Here is a 22,109-nt window from a genome sequence, read left to right as displayed (position 1 = left end):
TCAAGTCCTTTCCTAAACTACAACTAATATTAAAAATCCCAAATACTAAATTCTTTAGATACATGCATCTTACGTATGCCATTCAATCTAAGTACCAAATGAAAAGTGCAGCTAAAGATGACTCAATTTGAATCTTGGTGTAACACCCATTCTATAACCAAGGGAGTCAATTCAGTATTGTACCACGCAACATCCCAGGGGACCCTAGGATAGACAAACATATGTTGGCATGGAAAAAAATCCTTGCCATCCCCATAGATACGGAAACTTGGCAAGACATTTGGGAGGCAGCAGGTATAATTTCCACCTGCGTAGTAATTAAAAAAAACATATACAAGATTCGATATTGTTGACATTATACGCTTGTCAAATGAAATGTAATCTATTCGAACGTCTAACCCCTGTTTTGGAGGGAATGTGGCAACCCGGTCTCCATCCTACATATTTAGTGGGAATGTCCTCAAATTAAAACCCCTATAGAACAAAATCCTTAGATTGGCAGAAGTAGTATCTGGCCATTGTATCCCCAGAAACCCCGTTTTTATTATTTTTTGTGCACCAATTCCCAACTCAAACAATCGGGAGTCCAAATGACATCAATATCTTTAATGCAGCAATATGCTCCATACTCCACCTCCTTTCTCATGTGTCTGCAATAAAATGTGGGATATAGCGTATCTTGAGAGATTATCAGCCTATCTTCAAATCACTCTTTGAAAAAGTCTCTTAGACGAAACGCGTCAGAGAACCTGTCCTGTTTTTATGATGGCAATGTTGCCGTAATAAAGTTTTTGCACGCTGCCACTGCCGCCAGCCTGTCTTTTTGCTGTGCTCCAAGTCCCTGTCCCTCCCCTCCTTCTATCTTCAAATCAAAACAGATTTGTGGATATCTGGGAGCCCTGGTTCATACATTTCAATATGGAAATAACATAAGATTTTAGGTTATGTATAAATAAATATATATATATATATTTATCAATTAAAAAAAAAAAAAAACTCTTAAAAATGAGTACATTTTAATAATCTTGCAGTATATTCTGCATTTATCTAACACGCCTCTTCCCCTCTCCACCCCCCCCCCCATCCTTCCCCAATATTATGTAACCTTTGTTCTGTAAAACGTAATATGTTTATTTGCTTATGTTGTAAAACAGTCTTAAAAATGCCAACTACACAGTAATAACAAAAATATAGATTTGTAAACTTTTAAGATCACTAAAGGAACAAATCTTTCGTGGGGGGGTTTACACCATAACCAATTTGTTTTGTAGAAACTTTTTTACATACAGGGAAATAGCTAATTAACGTTCCACCTTTTTTGTGTAACCCAATTATAAATGCCGTGTGTAACCAAAGAGATAGGTGAAGAACAGTTACAGCTCAACCACTTTATAGCGCGATCTGCTAAAACGCGGATACACTTATAACGCGGTGTGAGTGTGGCGCCCGTTTTTTAAAAGCAAAATTGAAAAGAAAAAAAAATTAAAGCTTTATTGCTGACGAACGGACACAATACTCCCCTGCACATCACATCCCATTACCCTGCCTGCACATCACCCTTCCCCCGCCTGCACATCACCCCCCCAGCCTGCACATCACCCCCCCAGCCTGCACATCACCCCCCCAGCCTGCACATCACCCCCCCAGCATGCACATCAACACCCCCCCAGCATGCACATCAACACCCCCCCAGCATGCACATCAACACCCCCCCAGTCTGCACATCACATCCCATCCCACCTTCCTGCACATCACCACCCCCAGCCTGCACATCACATCCCCCCTTCCTGCACATCACCACCCCCCCCAGCCTGCACATCACATCCCATCCCTCAAGCCTGCACATCACACCCACCTGTCTGCACATCCCATCACATCACCCCCCTGCCCATCACATCACCCCCCCTGCCCATCACCACACACACACACACACACACACATATATATTTCCCCCTTCCCTCCCTGTACCTTCGCTGGGGGTGTAGCTGAGAAGGAATTTTGCTGGGGGGGAGCTGAGAAAGGAGCTGGTTCCTGGCTGTGACATACAGACAGCTGACATCCCGGCACAGGCTGCGTGAAATCCTCCCCCTCACCCCCCCCCCCCACTCTTGCAGACCCGCACAGCACAGTCCCCTGCACTGCACGGGTAAGTGCTGCTGTGGGGGACTGCCGCTGCGACGCCGGGCTCAAGGAGAGCTGGGAGAGTTATCCCAGCTCTCCCCCTCTGGCGGACGTGGAGTCTGATCACAGCGGCCATTTTTTTTTTTTTTAAAGTCGCGATCCGGTTATAATGCAGTCGTATCGAGTGGACCCCGAGGACCACGTTATAATGGGGTTCAGCTGTATTTCCAGGAAAGGGTAAAATTACACTGACCTGAAGAAAACATTAAAAAAAAATAATATCAGGTAACATACGTAAACATTTCTGGTTAGGGATGATTTAATCTTTCTAAAAGAACCAATTATAATCATTATAAAAAAAAAAAATTTAAAGGCAAACTAGTGGCATTGACCCTTTAATATATTTCCATATCAATAGAACTCACTGAAAGAGAAACTAGAGGTTAAAGACTCAAATAACGAAATAAGTTCCTCACACGTTCCGGTGCTTTTTCCTCTTGAGAGCCTTCGCTTCTCTGTGCATGATCACTTCTACTGCTCCACAAGTTCATATCTTTCTGGGAAGAAGTTGGTGTATTGCTGACATCTCTGCAAGCTTTGTTAGGTGGGGTCCATTCCTGATCATCTTTGCAAAGTAAACCAGAAGAAAATTAAGATGAGCTACAATATCACAGTTTGTTTATTTCCACCTATTTATAAATAGCAATGCTACAGTAACTACAGATAAATCGTTCAGCACAGTGGCGTAGCTATAGCCCAGGAAGCAGATCTCTTTGAGGGTCCGCACTCCCCCCCCACCCCTGGTTGTGGAGGTGGGCCCAGGCATTAAACAGATGAGCCGGCAGAGAAATCAGTAGCTGTGACAAAGCAGAGCAGGAAGGCAGGAGAGGAGCACGCTCTGGCAGCAGACACCGGAAGCAAGAAAGACTTCCGGGTCACACCACCAGAGTGCGCTCCTCTCCTGCTTTGCAGTGTAACCGCTTCTGATTTCTCTGCCGGCTCCTCTGTTTAACGCCGGACCAGGGGATGGGGCATGGGGAAGAGAGAGGGGGGAGAGAGGACGATGGTGGTGGGAGGGGGAAGACAGGTGATAGTGGGGGGGACAGAGAGGTAATGATGGTGGGGGAGAAAGAGAGATGGTGGGGGGACAGGGGGAGGGAGAGATGATGGTGAAAGGGGGAGGAGAGGTGATGATGGTGGGGGAGAGAGAGGAGAGAGGGGAGAGATGAGGAGAAGGACAGGGAGAGATTGAGGAGGGAGGAGGAGGAGGGGGAGATATGATGAGGAGGGGGAGACACGAGGAGAGGGAGAGATGATTATGATGGACAGGGGGGGGGGGGGTTAGAGATGATGAGAGGGAGGATCAGGGAGAGCATGGGGAAGGAAAAAATTGCAGTCAGTATTAATATTAATGGGGCCCTGAAACTTTTTGCCCGGAGGCCCATCCTTGTCTAGCTACGCCACTGATTCAGCACATATTTGATCTATAAATTCTACTTTAGTAAAAATATTAACTGTGTGATAACACATAAGTTGTCATTTGCATATCCAATAGATTATTATCAGACCATGAAACATTTTCCCTAATAGAATCTTGAAAACAAGAAAACAAAAAATAATAGTTGAAATATTTAATTTCCTACTGAAACACTTTTTATTGGGAATAATGTCCCACAAACATCCCTTTCCGGAATATCAATGGTCAGGTGACCAACTCTTCCATACCAATCAATGCTAAGCTCAAACTGAAAGGAAAGCTTTCTGTTGCTTTAAAACAGGAAATTATTTTGAAGAAACTACAGGCATTATTACTGCATTCCCACATAAATGGCAAAGCACTGATCTTTGATCAGTTAGAACTGTAATGAAGTATTTGAAATGAAGGACACAAATAAAAAAATGTTTAAACAGATTGAAATGTATTCAGGAAATGTAAACATTGTAGCAAGACGTTTAGGCTGTTTCAGTGTGCCTCAACTTATTTTTATCTAGCTCAGTGGGTTTCAACCTTATTTGGGGGGCACCCCTAACCCCTGTGCTCAGTTGCTGAGGCAACCCTACAACAGGACAGGGTCACAGACAACATGGGACAGAGAGACTGTCACAGTAGACAGACGGGTTACAGAAACACACAAACAGGACAGTCACAGAAAACGCACGATAGAGAGACACCGGCACACCTTCACTACCCATGCTGCTTCCTCCTCCTCTGCTTGGCCACAGCCTGCAGGCTCCTGACACCACCTCCTGATTTGCTGCCTTACCCAGCAGCAGCCAATCAGGATAGAGGAAACTGCCCTGCTTTGTCCCTGCTCTAGGTGATCGGGGAAATCCTGTGGCACCCTTTTGATCCTCTCACGGAACCACAGGGTGCCGAACCTCGGTTGGGAAATACTGATCTAGCTAATCATTTGATATGCATGGATAGCATGCAGTATGGTTTGCTCATCTCCAGTAATCTATGTTACGAATACATTTTAATTTTTTTGGTCTGGAGATTTAAAAAATAAAAATAAAATAAAAAAGTTCAAATATAATTTTATGGGAATGTTCACCTACTTAACATATAATGGTGATTGGTTTAAGCTCTTATGAACACAAACATTTATAATGCACCAACAGACATTGCAGTAAAATAGGGTCAACAAATCGTGTGTCCCTCCCTAATTCTTTACTTTAAAACAAGTGGAAATCATTACAAAAAGTGGATATTGATATAGCTGTTCTCACACGTATACTTTGGAAGGACCAGTCACAAAAGGGTTCAGGAATAGCCAACACATTTGCAAAAACATCTGCAAACTTACTGTGATCTGTACGTTCAGAACCAGCTCTCTTTCAATGGTCTGTGGAAAGGTTTAAGTATCTACTGTACTGAAGGTTATAGCACTAACCTTTTCGCTCCTCAATGTGTCTTTTTATAGGAGATACAGCACTGGAAAGTTCCTTTTCTTTGGAAGGTTCCATTTCATTGTAAACCCCTTTATTGTGTGCATACCTGAAAAACAAAATTGGAACAAAAAACACACTAACACTGTGTAGTTTCAGGATCTCAGGAGATTATTGCATCTGTGTTAAAAATATATATATATATATATATATATATGAGTCATTACTGACACTAGCGAACTCTCTTCCCATGAGCGCTAAAGGCCATGTATGTACATACTGTGCTATATGTATGCACACACAGCTGTCTCTCACACATACTAATACTCCTTATTTTTCCATCCCTATACACCAATAGGGACCACATAGTATCCACACACACTTTTAGTTGTGCTACAAACTCTCACATTTCCACACCCACCCACACCATTTATATCCCCTCTCACTCCACACACACCGTGTGTAGAGCACTGTTTATACTGTGGGCTCTCCATTCATTTTTATTCACACTGATACACATACACACTCTTTCTTCACTTGCTTTCAGTTACCCTTTGACACCTCCAGCCATAAATCTCATCCACACCGGGGGAAGGACCAGCACAGATAACATTCCAAGAGACACTGTTTTTAAGTAATCCTTGCTTCATTCATTGTAACATCGGCAGAAGAAGAGATCAGTGTATCTCGAAAGCTCACATAAATAAAAGCATTTCGTTAGCCACAGAACGGTATCATCTATTTATTTTTTGATTATTGAAGCTCGGCTAACACGGTACTGATATATATATATATATATATATATATATATATATATATATATATATATAGAAATATATATATATATATAAAAATTAAAAAAAAGGAACCAGACCATCAGAAAATTGGGATGTCCCAGTATGTACAGCAGACTGCACACATTTACAGGAGTTTGGCACCCTCTGATGGCGATGGCAGTCCCAGTTACAGCACACATTGGACTTACAAATGTATAGATTTCATAGAAAGGATTCCAATACACTTTATACAGAAGATGCAGACAATCGTCATTCAACTGTGTTTTTTATTTTGAAGAAGAAATGCATATTGTTAGGGATATTTCCCTTTGTCAGTTCCACCTGACGAAGGAACATATCCCCAATACATTGTGCATCTGAAAAAACTGCATTTGACTGCATTTTCCGTAAAGAGGGCGTTTGAATACTTTCCATTAAATAGATGTCAAAACTTGTAACAGGATTGCCTCACATTTCTGAACAGCACCGGAGCACAGAAAGAAACAGCGAGTGTCTTCTCTCAAATACTTACAGATGTAACCAAGGATATTACACCCACTGACATGTTATGGTGGGCTATTTTGCGATATTCTGGGTTATCACAGCCATTGAATCCAATGGAAAATCTGTGATATTCTGCATTATGAGTGGGTGCAATAATCTTGGCTACATCTATAAAAGCAGTCAGTCATGCAACACCTGTATCATTTTAATGGCTTCACCTTAAATTGTAATGTTAACAGCTTTGCAAACTTGGATATTAAAACTTAACTCTATAGTGACCAACAAATAGTTTATAATTACTGGGGAAAACAAGAACAGCAATGAATAGGAGTTTTAAAGCTGGTTAGGGAAATCTCGAAAAGGAACCATTTTAAATTGTCACTGAGAAAAAAAAAACATAACAAAAGAAAACAATCTACTGAAAAATCTCTACTGAAGCTTTAGGTAAGAAAACAGTGCACCAAGTGTTACTGCACTTTTAAATGCCCAACTCTTGAAAACTGTACTCTTAATTATAGGTCTGAATATTTACACAGCACTTTAACACTTTCCTTATAGTAGAAAATAAGAAATATCAAACAGATTTGTTAAAGAAGTGCACGTTTACTTATTTTAGTTGCATTTGCCATGGACAGGCTTATGCTTTACATGTAGTGAGTGATACCTTTATCAGGATACCCAATTCATAAATATGTGTTGTACATAAAACACGTACAAAAATCTCCCGCTGGCCTATTTAAAAAGGACCAACACTATAACAGTTAAAAACAGAACTGAAATGATCTCAACGGCTCCGTAAATTCGACGTTACCCATCGTTTAACTGACAATTTATACGGTCATGATCTCGCTTCCCAATAGTGCTGCAATGTAAAATATGCTGGCACGTTATAAATCATATATAAATAATAACAGTAATAACCCGTTTGTTGCTCTACTGAAAAACAATGCAGAACACTCCAGCACCTATAAGGATTTAGAAGAATAGAAGAAAATGTACATGATTCACAAAATTATTTATTGTGCTGGCATCAACGTTTGATACGATGTTAACTTTTTAGAGAAAGTCATTCAGGTGAGAAAATGCGGCCTGCTCATTAAACGGTGTTAAGACGAAGGGAAAAAGATACCATCAAGTGGAAAAAACGTTAATACAAAAGATTTACAAAATGTCATTTGCTGCTCGCCTTTAGAACAGCCTGGCCACTGAGCTGCAAAAGTCAACTACATTAAAAATAAAAAATATGCACGAGACAGCACTTTCAATAGGACTCACGGTCTGACATCTACTGAAGTTTTGCTAATCCTTGTAAGGAGAAGCAAAAGTATAAAAATAAAAAGAAATTAAATCTTAATTTTATTGGAGATGAGCAGCCGCACCCCACAACGTTTCAGGCCTGTAAGAAACATTGTACGGTGCTGCTGCTCATTAATAATAATAAATATATTTTTTTTTTTCTCTATTGTATTCACACACACACTTCTACTGACGTTTTGCTAATCCTTGTAAGGAGATGTCAGACCGTGACTAGTATTGAGAGCGCCGTCTCCTGCCTTTTTAAAATATATATATTTTAAACTGTGATAAAAAGAATTTGCATCTTGCCATGTTCATTAATGCCCTTATTTTCATAAGTTTATTTTATTTTTTTTTAACACAAATTGGTATCAGCCGCGCAATTTTGTATGCAAATGAGGCCAGTCGCAAAATTACATATTCACAGACTATTCATTATGCTGTTAGTTTGCTGATCGTCCAGAAAGTCATGGGCAGAAATCACTCAATGCAGTAATACTACAGCCCCCCCCCCCCAACCTTTTTTCTTATTTTTATATTTAAAGCATGTGGCAATGTGTACATCTACATTCTAACCTAACCTGACAATCGTTTGGTTCTGCTCTAATAAATCTGTAAAAATCCTGATTGTGTGCCTAACGAAATGTTCGTCTTCTAAATTTGCGATGCAGTCTGAAATGCTGCAGCTGATATGTAATATTAGATCACCCAAGTATAACACACTGTATTGTTAAAGCTTTCAGAGTAATAGACAGTCTGCTATTTGGAACAGAGCAACACATTTGTTTGAGATAGTTTGTTGCCGAAGTGCAGTGCTCAAAAAAGGTGTGTTTCAGAGCCGGTTTCAAAAGAGGAAGTGGACAGGACTTTCTAAATGGCTGCTGTAGCAACCAAAAGGATGATCAATACAATTTAAAAAAAAAAAAAAACACATTTAAATGGCGTCATCAGTTAAAAAAAATTAATGCAGACAGTATTATTAAATACTATCAAATACAGATGTATTTTATTAAACATAGGATTTTTTCACGTTTTGCTGCTTTAATGTTGGCGAGAGGCTTTTGCAGAGGGAGAGAAGAAAAGAAAGAAAAAAAACCATGATTAGGAAGTGATGAGGAGTGACAGCACAAATTTAGTAGAGGGCATATTTCAATCTATACCTCTAAATTCAATAACTTTTACTCCCCGTGGGGAGACATAGAATATGATCTGGGACATATGAAATGACTTATTTGCATATATCTCAGATCTCCCTCTCTCACATGCCCCCAGGTATCTTTCATCTCCCATAGGTGGAATATAAGTTAATGTATTTGCAGGTGTAGTAGTAAAATACCTATTTTGCCTGAGGGAGGTGAAATTTCGGACCGTCACTTCCCAGAAAATCGGGTTAAAAAAGCATGCAAAGAAATTTGAAACAGAGATTTATTTGCATAGATATTATTAAAAGGGGAGGGAATGCCAGATTTGTACTACTGTACATAGTATCCAGGCACTTTTGCATTGGCATATTGGAGTTTAATGAATAGGCCCTAATATGCATCACCTAATATGCATCACCGACAGACACAGACTATTCTCAGAGTATAGAACAGAGCAATTTGCAAATGAACAATACACAATGTCGGAATTTACAACAAGACAGATTTGCTATGAATTAAACCAACAAAAATATTCCTGAAAATTTTCAACTAAACAAAATCTGAAATAATATACCGTACCTGGCTGAGAAGTACAAGCTTTCTTGAGGATCATCTAATGTTTGACATGTTTCTGGGTTAATAGAGGTAGTAGATATGTGACTTATTTGCAACTTGGCCATATTACATGAATTTGTATCAGTTATATTTTTTGTTGCATATTGTCTTGCCAAATCTGTTCTTAGGACATCCGTCAACAGTACTTTGGGTTGCCTGTTTTTTTTGGATATAATAATAGATACAATTTAAAAAATTGGAACAAGATGAAATATGTTAAAGCTCAGAGTAATCAGTATCCTCCACTTGAAGGATAGGTGCGAGATTAGAAGCAGTAAAAGATACTATAGTTTACTATTAAATGGCTGCAGAAAGATAGCAGGGAAAAGACAGCTTCAAAGCAGAAAGAATAAAGGCCTGTTACTTCAGAAGTAAGGCAAGAGAATCCATCTTGGGGACTAGAAAGCACTGCATTAAAAATGCCAGGGAAGCTGCAGTAAAAATGAGAAGTGGGGGAACAATCCACTTGTTAAAAATGGAGGGATGCTGCATCAACAAACTGTAATGTGAGGTGGACAAAGTAAACCGGATAAGAACGGACTCCAATATGTGGTTACTCTGATGTTTGTGTGACCACGCCATCCTACCATAGAAAATGGTATGCCACTCTTTCAGATCAGGAGAAACAGGAAAGCAGCTGCCATGCCAGCTTTCCGAGAGGTAGTACTACGAGCACAATGTTTTCTCCTACTAAAAGAAGGGAGACCTCTCGCTTTGCGTTACTCCAGCACTCACATTACAATCAACTCTACGGTGCAAGCTCTCACCAGCAGGGCCCTCATTACCTTTTTATCTGTTTAGTGCATTTGTTCTTATTAAGTCCGTTTATGTAATTATCAAATCTCTACAAAAACATCAAGTATAAGAAGATATGGGTAGTGAGCATGTAGAGTAGAGATATTATGTGGAAGAGAGTGGGAAAAGGAGGTAGAATTAATCATTTCATGATATAGTTGACATGAATACGTTAGGTATGGGTAAAAAGGACTTGAGAAAAGCAGAAAAGAGGCCAAATATAGCAAACGGTTATATACCGGAACAGGACAAAGACAATTAAAAGAGAACATAGAGGAAGGGGGCAAACAGTTATGTTATACTGTATAGGGCTGTACTTACAATATACAGTACGCAAAAGATAAAGGGGAAGGGATGCTAGTGAAAGTTTATAGTGAGAAAGAAGCCCACTTTAAAGCAGCAGACGATAGCCATTTTTATTACATTGCAGCAGCAATCTAGATTAGATTTTCTTTCATTTATTTTTTTACTTAAACAAGGGCGGCCATTGGAGTTGCTCAGTGGTCACCAACATCCATGGTTTGGCCCCCGGCAAAAATATGTGAAGACTGGGCACAAAATGGTTATGGGGTCAGTGCTCGCTCCCACGGTCAGATGATCTCCAGTTCCCAAGCATCAAAGTGAGATAGATAGATAGACACACACACACACACACACAAACACATATATACTTAGTTAAGTTATGGTGGGTAACCTCAACTTTTTTTACCCACCATAACTTAACTAAGTGTGGTGAAACCTATCCAAAGCTTCATTTTGCAAAGCCAGTATTACCAACCCCACACTGATGAGACCAATTAAGGTCGATACAGCTGTCTGTGGGTAGGTTTACTGGCTGTGCATCTTAACCCAGACTGTGCTTGAAAGCTGTGAAATGCAGCAAGCATAAGCTTTAGGGGACCATGTCATATGGTTTTGAAGCAAAAGGTGGCACTGTGTGCTCATTTGCATGTCACTTCCCAGAATCCCTTGCTGCAGTGGAAGCTCTGTATGCTCGGTAATAATGGTGATGAAAGGCAGGGCTGCAAACTTGTCTAAGACATGCAAATGAGCACACAGTAATATTTCCATTTGAAATATATTTAGATATCTAGATATATATTTAGATATCTAGATATATATTTAGATATCTAGATATATATTTAGATATCTAGATATATATTTAGATATCTAGATATATATAGAGATATATATATATAGAGATATAGATAGATATAGATAGATAGATATAGATAGATAGATATAGATAGATAGATATAGATAGAGATATAGATAGATAGATAGATAGATAGATAGATAGATAGATAGATAGATAGATAGATAGATAGCGAGACAGAGATACACACACATACATACATACATATGAAAAACAAACGGAAAACAGGCGCACTCTTACTGTATTAAAGTTTCAACAATTTTTATAGGACTGGAACAAATATAAAAATGTGCACTCACCAACGTAGCAAGAACATCATCATTTATGAGATTATACTCAAACCCCAACACTGCAGCACGGATCCAACGGAACTTCTGTGACAAGTGTGGTGCCTCTCTCACTGCACAAGTTGGTCCCGGTAACACACACACACACACACACACACATACACACATACACAGTATATACACATATACATACACTATAAATGTAGCTATAGGAATCCTGAATTCTATGGTTTTACATATCAGGACATAATAACAATCATCTGTTCCTTAGCAAGTCTTAAAATTAGGTAAATACAACCTCAGATGAACAACAACACATGACATATTACACTGTGTCATGATTTATTTAACAAAAATAAAGCCAATATGGAGAAGCTATGTGTGAAAAACTAAGTACACCCTTACTGCTTCCATAGGAACTAAGATGCCAAGTAGCAGACAGGTGCTGCTAATCAAATGCCATTAATTAATTGATCATCAGCAAGTGTGATCACATCTATAAAAGCCGAAGTTTTAGCAGTTTGCTGGTCTGGAGCTTTCAGGTGTCTGTTAAAACAATGCCAAGGAGGAAAGACATCAGCAATGATCTTAGAGAAGCAATTGTTGCTGCCCATCAATCTGGGAAGTGTTATAAGGCCATTTCAAAACAATTTAAAGTCCATCATTGTACAGTGAGAAAGATTATTCAAAAGTGGAAAACATTCAAGATAGTTGCCAATCTTCCAAGTAGTGGACGTCCCAGCAAATTCACCCCAAGGTCAGACCGTCGAGAAAGTGCAAAAAACTGAAGAGTTACATCTCAGACGCTACAGGCCTCAGTTAGCATGTTAAATGTTAAAGTTCATGACAGTACAATTAGAAAAAGACTGAACAAGTATGGTTTGTTTGGAAGGGTTGCTACGAGAAAACCTCTTCTCTCTAAAAAGAACATGGCAACACGGCTTAGGTTTGCAAAGTTGCACCTGAACAAACCCCAAGACTTCTGGAACAATATCCTTTGGACAGACGAGACCAAAGTGGAGATGTTTGGCCATAATGCACAGCGCCATGTTTGGCGAAAACCAAACACAGCATATCAGCACAAACACCTCATACCAACTGTCAAGCACAGTGGTGGAGGGGTGATGATTTGGGCTTGTTTTGCAGCCACGGGACCTGGGAGACTTGCAGTCATTGAGTAGACCATGAACTCCTCTGTATACCAAAGTATTCTAGAGTCAAATGTGAGGCCACCTGTCCGACAGCTAAAGCTTGGCCGAAATTGGGTCATGCAACAGGACAATGATCCCAAGCACACCAGCAAATCTACAACAGAATGGCTGAAAAAGAAAAGAATCAAGGTGTTGCAATGGCCCAGTAAAAGTCCAGACCTCAACCAGATTGAAATTCTGTGGCTGGACCTTAAGAGAGCTGTGCATAAACAAATGCCCACAAACCTCAACGAACTGAAGCAACGTTGTAAAGTAGAGTGGGCCAAAATTCCTCCACAACGATGTGAGAGACTGATAAAGTCATACAGAAAACGATTACTTCAAGTTATTGCTGCTAAAGGTGGTTCTACAAGCTAATGAATCATAAGGTGTACTTAGTTTTTCACACATGGCTTCTCATGGCTTCCTAATTGTGGCTTTATTTTTGTTAAATAAATCATGACATGTGTAACATGTCACGTGTTGTTGTTCAGCTGAGGTTTTATTTACCTAATTTTAAGACCTGCTAAGGAACAGATGATTATGTCCTGATATGTAAAACCATAGAATTCAAAGAGGGTGTACTTTTTCACACGTGTGTGTGTGTGTGTGTGTGTGTGTGTGTGTGTGTATATGTGTGTATGTGTGTATGTATGTATGTACAGTATGTATGTGTACACACACACCCCAGGAAGCCTCTTTGTTCAGGCAAGCTTTAAGAGATCTCTGCTTCCTTTTCCAACTCTCCTGATGCTCAGTTCAGGAGATCTCCGAGTTTTAAAAATTAACGTGAGATTAAAATGATGCTATACCCAGCGCCCACTGAAGTTCAAAGGTAACCAGAGAAGCCAGGGATTAGGAAAATCATTAAATAAAAAAAAGGAGCAGGACATGCTCAGGGGACAAGATACTAACATTATGAGTTCAGAGTTCAACTCATATAGGCTTCTGGAAGGGGGGTAAGGGATTGCTGCTTTCAAGTGAAAGAATGGTCTCTTCTAAAAAATAAAAAAAAAGAGAAAAGAGCTGGTTTGAAGCTGTTTCTATGTTACCAATAATGAAACTTATTTTTTTAGAGAAGGATTACATAACTGGTGTTGGGGTTATTGACCATAAATATTATAAATATGTCTAAACCTACAAATCTAAGTATTTATGATCGGATTTTAAGCAGACATTTAATAGCGTACAAAGCTCTGGTTAGGTCAATTCTTGTGTGGCAGTAATTATTGTTGTCATACAAAATACTTACAAATTTTAAAAAATAATAAAGAAAAAAATAGGACAAACTGCAAAGTAAATCCAGGAGCTATAATACGTAAGCCAGGCTTTATCTTTCAGTAAAGAACAGAAATACTAGAGGTCTAAAATGTCAAGCCATACATATGAAATACCTAATTAATTTAAACCAAAGATGGTTTATAATTTCTGCACACTTTTATATGGGAAATGCCCAAAAATGATTTATGGAGGGAAAAAGAGAAAATTATATTCTGAAAAATCAAAAGGTAAAATGTATTTCGCACACGTCATAAATGTAGCTATAGGAATCATAAAGACTTGCAGTCACAATTGCATTTTAGTCTGTGCTGTAAGAGCCCGGGCCGGATTCTCAGACAACGATGCAGCCGTTTTCAAGTTAAAGCTACTTTACATAGAACCAGAAATTTTATGACGTGAATTCATTCACAATGCTAATGCGCTCACCACCTCCACCTTTGCACAATGTTAAGGGGGTTGGGTTTTTAGGGGGAGCGGGGGGTTTAGAGTTGTGCCATTTCAATTCTCTGGTATAGAAAAGGTAAAAGTACATTTTTATCAGTCAAGTTCATATTGACCGTCAAGTGTACCACTTTAAAATGGAACATGAGCTGATCAAACCTGAAGGGAAATTGTAACTTTTGAAATGCATTACAAATTGCACATGTAATTGAAATACTCTTATGACTTACTAGAAAAAGTCCCAACAGGGTTTTTAAACCCTCTTGCCATACAGTTCACAAGATACTGTACTATTTTCTAGAATAAACCTGAGCGGGCCTACAAACCTACTACAATAAAGGGTCTTGTGTGACAATGTTTTGTTTGGTCATTCCATGCCAATATATTAAAGCTTCTCAAATTGTTAACATCTTGAATGACTGGAATTACTATTTAATTGAACGTTGTATGTCTTATCCAAAAACTTAAGAGACTTTCCTTCCTCTGAAGCAGAGGCATTTAAGGATTATATAATACCTGCCATAATCTTCCTTCTGACAAGAGATTATGATTCAACAAGGATCTTCACTTTATGCAATGCTAGGATGGGAATGAGGGGGAAGCGTCTCTCCCACTGATTGTTATTTGCATTGCGAGGTTAGGGAGAGGAAGTGTGTTCTTCCACTCACGCTAGCCAAACTATCTATATATCTATATTTTTTTTTTAAAAGTACCCCAAAAGCTATATCCGGTGTACACAAATTATTTGCTTGACTCCTTCACAGGATTTCAACAGAATTCTCTACTGGAAGATTCAATATAGCTCAGCAGCTTTGGGGGGGGAAGGGAAAAACCGACGTACACAAAGCATGGGCCGCGATACCCTAGGTTGTGTAAACAAAAATGAGAACAATAATTGGATTGCCACTCAAAAATTTACCAGTAAAAGGTAATACTGATAAGCAAAACAATAGTTTTTCAAAAATATTGAAAGCAAAAATATAAAAAATAATTCAAAAGCACTAGAAAATCTAATTGGGTACATAAAATTACCTGCTAAATAAGGTATGTTGAGGTAGAGACGATTTAGGGCTGCCAGCGACATCTAAATTAGCTCTGTCAGCAGCTTGCATATATTGTCTTCCTACATCCGTCAACAGGACATTGGTCAACAGCAGTTTGGGTTGTGTCCAAGTCTGAAGACTTAATAAAAGTTCATCAAGCAACTAACGCCTGCTCAGACACAGCCCAATTCATCACAAGAGATCCAAATCCAAGGACAAAAATTATTTTTTGATCAGTCATTATCAAAGAGAGATACAACTGTGTCTGCCTCAAGCAAGAACAATAAGGGTGTTTTATTTGTATACAAATACAGGAAATGTACCCCATTTTTTTATATACAGTATAATGAAAGATACTGACAAACAATTGTATTAAAGATTATAAACCACCCTTCTCCATTCATAGCAGCGTTAGACAGATATTACCATTTTACAGAGTATAAATTACCCAGCTAATTACATCTGCACATTGCACAATGATGGGAAATAGAGAGAGGCATTACTATGGAAGCAAGCAGAAGAAGAAGAAACTGTTGGCTCTTCTCTACTGGATAAGCAACCGAGAGATTATTTCAGACTTCACTCAGCAGCCTCCCTCACCTGAAAACTGACCGGCATCAACCAGTAAAGGTATCACTTCTACACAACATTTTGTTATTTTTGATAAACTGCATTTCAGTATAAAATGTATCTATTTCCCTTTGCATTCTGTTTGCTCTTCGGCGTAGCAATTATTTCATTAAATAACAGTAAAAAAAAAGATTTTTATCATTTAAGTGTGAAGAGACACTAAAGCGTTCCACTAAATGGCAGTTAACGTGCTTTTGTAAATCTCCCACAAAGTGCGATAATACGACTGTGATCTGTATGATCTTTACCACACTATGATAATGTGTCAACATTTTGGTTTGAAATATTTTCTGTATGACTTGTTGCCAAATCATATATCGACATTAAAAGCAATAAGGCATACAAGACTAAATCAGCAGCAGTGCCTGTTTTAGACGTAGAATATGTATTTCATTAGGTAAACGTTACTGTAACTGAAAATCCCCAAACAATGTAATGGATAAATTCAATGCAAGTACAGAAAGGTTTAAACGTCACAAACCGATACATGTCATTTACCTGCTTGGAGAACGCTCTTCAGTAAACCTACACTTATTATAACCAGATTTTGACATATAATATATGTTGGAGTCCTTATTTCGAGTCTTGTTGAAGGAGTCATAAGAGGAAGCGCAGAACCTCTGTTGCAGAAAACAGAAACACAGTACACATGCATAAATAATGTGATTAGTCTGTGTTAAATTACAAACATTGAAAGAATGGCAGAACTTTTATAAATTACCTAAATCCTGCAATATAACCATTGGGTTACTATACACAATAGTACTTCACAGATAAATTCAGCTTCTTCAAAATACCTTTCATTTTTCTTCTAAAGAAAACATGGTTTGTGAAACACACATTTTTTTTTAAATATTTCATTTATTGTTTACATACAAACATGCCCTGGTTTCCACAATAGCAATATTTATGCATTACACATGACTGCCATCAGTTCATTTTGGCCTAGTGCCGTATTGCGAATTTAACAAGTGCTTGTGAGTACCTTTCGGGTAGTGATATTCCTGAATTCGGTATCAGGAAGCTTTGATAAAGGGGAATTCAACTGGATATCTTCAGACCAACCATCTGCTTTTTTCTTTGGGATCCTAAACTATATATATATAAAAAAAAATAATTGATGTCAAAAGTTATTGATTTGTATAAGAGGGAGGGGAGTTAATTTTTTGGCGTATTTAGGCAAGAAAAAAAAATGACATCTGACATTGCATGTAGCGAACACTGATAGAATCCGCAAGCATGCTCCTCCACATCCTGCAACGGCCTTTCCAGCCACAAAGTACTACAGGCTTAACAAAAACATAATGGCATGTATTCAGAGCATTATTGGAGGATTCATCCAGTGGCTATGATCTCAGTCAACAGTCAGTCTACCCATTATAAAAAGACAAATACAACATATACATTTACATACATACATATCAATTAAGAAATAAAATAATTATTTCTCCATTAAAAAAATAATTATGGAAATTAAAAAAAAAAATTGTTTAAAAGTTAGGAGGAAAATTGAAAATACATGATGAATATGTACACATATACAGACGGTCCTCTCTTATCCGCGGGAATCCATCTCACAAACCGCCATCAGATAATAGACCGTCGGATTGCCGGTCTATGTTAATCTGCGGCGGTGAGCATCGGATAAGCGGTTCCGAAGTCGGATAATGTGTCCAGCGGACTGCATTATGCAGTGTGGGATAACCCGTACGACGGAAAGCGGGCCGTCCGATAACGAGGACCACCTGTATGTGTGTGTGTGTGTGTGTGTGTATGTGTGTAGTGTGTAGTGTGTAGTGTGTAGTGTGTATGTGTGTATGTGTGTAGTGTGTAGTGTATGTGTGAAAATAATCTAACGGTTTGACAAAATGGAGAAAAGGGGAGAGGTGTGCGCGGGAGGGGGGAAGTGCGCGCAGAAATCTGTTCAAACTAGATTGAGTACGAATAAAGTGGAATACTTATTTGTTTGAACTTGTTTCCGAGTGTCCTTCATTCTTTTTCACAGTCTATGCACCCTTATGCTGGCGGGTGTTTTATTTGCGGTACAGGATTTTGTTTATTTTTTATCAATGGGTAATATCCCTTTCCTAATCTTCATTAAGCTTATGGCAGTCAAAATCTGCCCAGATAAGATATATGACATTATTGCCCTAATTTCTGTTAATTGCGGGCTGGAAATAGCAGTATTTATTACAGTTTAATGTGCAAAAAAAAATTTAAGTCAGTTTTGACAATGTAGAGTGTTTTGTGTTGGCATACCACGGGCGCTCGTCCACTTTCCTGTATGGAAGACGAGGAATCTTTTCTTTGTTTTTCCATCATCACAAATGACAGCCTGAAAAGGAAATACCATTTCATGAAAGCATTTAGAAACACAAAACAGAGCACACCGCTCGCTCTATTAATTGTTATTTATTAATGTTTTTATTATCAAAAATGGGTGCTACCTATGTACTGAGGTTAATAGATTTTAACACATAAATTAAAGGCTGATGAGGTCAGTCATTCACAGAGAGTACATTTATGGTGCACACCACACTAATTATTTATTTATTTAATAGTGAACAAACATGATTAAGTGAAGAAATGAATAAAACACATTAAAATGCAGCAGCTATTATAGACCTTGGCATCACGTGTTACATTTTAATGTGTTTTATTCATTTCTTCACGTTTGTTCACTATAATGTATTCACTATAAAATAAATAATTAGTGTGGTGTGCACCATAAATGTACTCTCTGTGAATGACAGAACGACCTCATCAGCCTTTCATTTATGTGTTAAAATCCATTAAAGCATTTACCATCAGCATGTAACCAAACTTCCTGTTTCATTTACAAGCCTAGCAAGTACATTGACATACATTGTAGCTTTGTGACATGGAAAGGGATCAATATATACTTAGTTATCAATGTGGTCGCAGTGCACATGCTGTAGCATACAGTTGTGTGTCTGCCTACACTAAGGCCGAGTCCATAGAAGGACAGGCCACACTGAGCCGTGCGGACGCTCAGCGCTGAGCCCCTGCATCCTCAATGAGGGTGCCTTGAGAGGGGGTTCACGTGAGCGTCCACAGGCGTGCGGAGGCTTTGGAATTTTCAGCCGAGCGCCAAGCTGTTTTTCAGAGCACTGTCGGCTGAAAACATCCAATCAGCACAGAGCAGCGTCAACAGCGCCGTGACGTTGATGTCAGTGCGTCGCGGGCGATTGGCCCAGCGACGTGACTGCCCCGCCTCCAACCACCTCCCCCCGGCTCCCTTCGCGCACGCAAGTCCGTGGAATCGCGCTGACTTAAGCAGGCGAGCCTCAGCGTTAGCGCGCCTCCGCTCTCCTGAAGCCTCTATGGCCCCGGCCTTACAGCAGCAACTCTCCAATGTCTCCCCACACAGAAAACACATATGTGACAAAATAAAGGGAAATGCTCAGCCTCTGAAAGCAAGGAGATTCAAATCCCACTATTATATTTGCACATCTATATCACTTCTTAGATTTGTGTTTAAATGTGTTAATGCAAAATACATCCACACTAAGATTTTTAGACGCCAAATATGCAAATTGTATAGTAAACAATAAGGTATAAAAATAAATGCAGGAAGGTTTACACACATTACGCTAAATAATTGCATGTATTAAATTGGGTGTGGGAAGTGTTTCACGACATTTGTAAAATAAAGTAGAAATGACTTTGTACGTGTTTTGTGTGATATATATATATACACACACACACACACACACACACACACATACATATACACACACACACACATTCTCACCAGCACAAGGAGAGAAGAGCCCATACCTTCGTATATATATATATATATATATATATATATATATATATATATATATATATATATATATATATATATATATATATATATATATCTGTATATAGGACGAAGGTATGGGCTCTTCTCTCCTTGTGCTGGTGAGAATGGGTGTGTGTGTATATGTATGTGTGTGTGTGTATATATATATACACACACACACACAGGTGTATCTGCCCATGTATAAATGTGCATAGGTGTAAATATGTGCGTATAGTACATACGAGTGAAAGGTCTGACCCTTGTAACACACCTATGTAAGTGTACAGTAAGATGTGTATACGTGCGTGTGTACAGTAAGATGTGTATACGTGCGTGTGTACAGTAAGATGTGTATACGTGCGTGTGTACAGTAAGATGTGTATACGTGCGTGTGTACAGTAAGATGTGTATACGTGCGTGTGTACAGTAAGATGTGTATACGTGCGTGTGTACAGTAAGATGTGTATACGTGCGTGTGTACAGTAAGATGTGTATACGTGCGTGTGTACAGTAAGATGTGTATACGTGCGTGTGTACAGTAAGATGTGTGCACAGTAAGATGTGTATATGTGCGTGTGCACAGTAAGATGTGTATATGTGCGTGTGCACAGTAAGATGTGTATATGTGCGTGTGCACAGTAAGATGTGTATATGTGCGTGTGCACAGTAAGATGTGTATATGTGCGTGTGCACAGTAAGATGTGTATATGTGCGTGTGCACAGTAAGATGTGTATATGTGCGTGTGCACAGTAAGATGTGTATATGTGCGTGTGCACAGTAAGATGTGTATATGTGCGTGTGCACAGTAAGATGTGTATATGTGCGTGTGCACAATAAGATGTGTATATGTGCGTGTGCACAATAAGATGTGTATACGTGCGTGTGCACAGTAAGATGTGTATACGTGCGTGTGTACAGTAAGATGTGTATACGTGCGTGTGCACAATAAGATGTGTATACGTGCGTGTGTACAGTAAGATGTGTATATGTGCGTGTGTACAGTAAGATGTGTATATGTGCGTGTATACAGTAAGATGTGTATATGTGCGTGTGTACAGTAAGATGTGTATATGTGCGTGTGTACAGTAAGATGTGTATATGTACAGTAAGATGTGTATATGTGCGTGTGCACAGTAAGATGTGTATATGTGCGTGTGTACAGTAAGATGTGTATATGTGCGTGTGTACAGTAAGATGTGTATATGTGCGTGTGCACAGTAAGATGTGTATATGTGCGTGTGTACAGTAAGATGTGTATATGTGCGTGTGCACAGTAAGATGTGTATATGTGCGTGTGCACAGTAAGATGTGTATATGTGCGTGTGTACAGTAAGATGTGTATATGTGCGTGTGTACAGTAAGATGTGTATATGTGCGTGTGCACAGTAAGATGTGTATATGTGCGTGTGCACAGTAAGATGTGTATATGTGCGTGTGCACAATAAGATGTGTATATGTGCGTGTGCACAGTAAGATGTGTATATGTGCGTGTGCACAGTAAGATGTGTATATGTGCGTGTGCACAGTAAGATGTGTATATGTGCGTGTGTACAGTAAGATGTGTATATGTGCGTGTGCACAGTAAGATGTGTATATGTGCGTGTGCACAGTAAGATGTGTATATGTGCGTGTGTACAGTAAGATGTGTATATGTGCGTGTGCACAGTAAGATGTGTATATGTGCGTGTGCACAGTAAGATGTGTATATGTGCGTGTGTACAGTAAGATGTGTATATGTGCGTGTGTACAGTAAGATGTGTATATGTGCGTGTGCACAGTAAGATGTGTATATGTGCGTGTGCACAGTAAGATGTGTATATGTGCGTGTGCACAATAAGATGTGTATATGTGCGTGTGCACAGTAAGATGTGTATATGTGCGTGTGCACAGTAAGATGTGTATATGTGCGTGTGCACAGTAAGATGTGTATATGTGCGTGTGTACAGTAAGATGTGTATATGTGCGTGTGCACAGTAAGATGTGTATATGTGCGTGTGCACAGTAAGATGTGTATATGTGCGTGTGTACAGTAAGATGTGTATATGTGCGTGTGCACAGTAAGATGTGTATATGTGCGTGTGCACAGTAAGATGTGTATATGTGCGTGTGTACAGTAAGATGTGTATATGTG

At 39.1% G+C, this 22,109-nt stretch overlaps 1 protein-coding gene across 5 annotated transcripts in view; it reads right to left on the bottom strand.

Moving 5' to 3' along the window:
* SENP7 (SUMO specific peptidase 7) overlaps positions 1-22,109 on the bottom strand; it is a 71,494-nt gene that overhangs the window by 48,642 nt on the left and 743 nt on the right. For 2 of the 5 annotated variants that reach the window (XM_075590124.1, XM_075590122.1), the window contains exons 2-8: positions 18,426-18,501; positions 17,152-17,259; positions 16,665-16,786; positions 15,526-15,675; positions 9,308-9,499; positions 5,016-5,119; positions 2,598-2,746 (exon numbers count right to left, since the gene is read on the bottom strand). In XM_075590124.1, the coding sequence (XP_075446239.1) occupies positions 2,598-2,746; positions 5,016-5,119; positions 9,308-9,499; positions 15,526-15,675; positions 16,665-16,786; positions 17,152-17,259; positions 18,426-18,488 (888 nt within the window). In that variant the 5' untranslated portion in view covers positions 18,489-18,501. Of the gene's footprint in view, positions 1-2,597; positions 2,747-5,015; positions 5,120-9,307; positions 9,500-15,525; positions 15,676-16,664; positions 16,787-17,151; positions 17,260-18,425; positions 18,502-20,219; positions 20,505-22,109 lie in introns of those variants that run through there. The other 3 variants (XM_075590123.1, XM_075590125.1, XM_075590126.1) reach the window with 3 other exon arrangements.

This window comes from Ascaphus truei, chromosome 3, assembly GCF_040206685.1.
Source record: "Ascaphus truei isolate aAscTru1 chromosome 3, aAscTru1.hap1, whole genome shotgun sequence".
NCBI lineage: Eukaryota > Metazoa > Chordata > Amphibia > Anura > Ascaphidae > Ascaphus > Ascaphus truei.
Note: the sequence above shows the minus strand (reverse complement) of the source record. Positions and strands in the feature narration are given on the sequence as shown.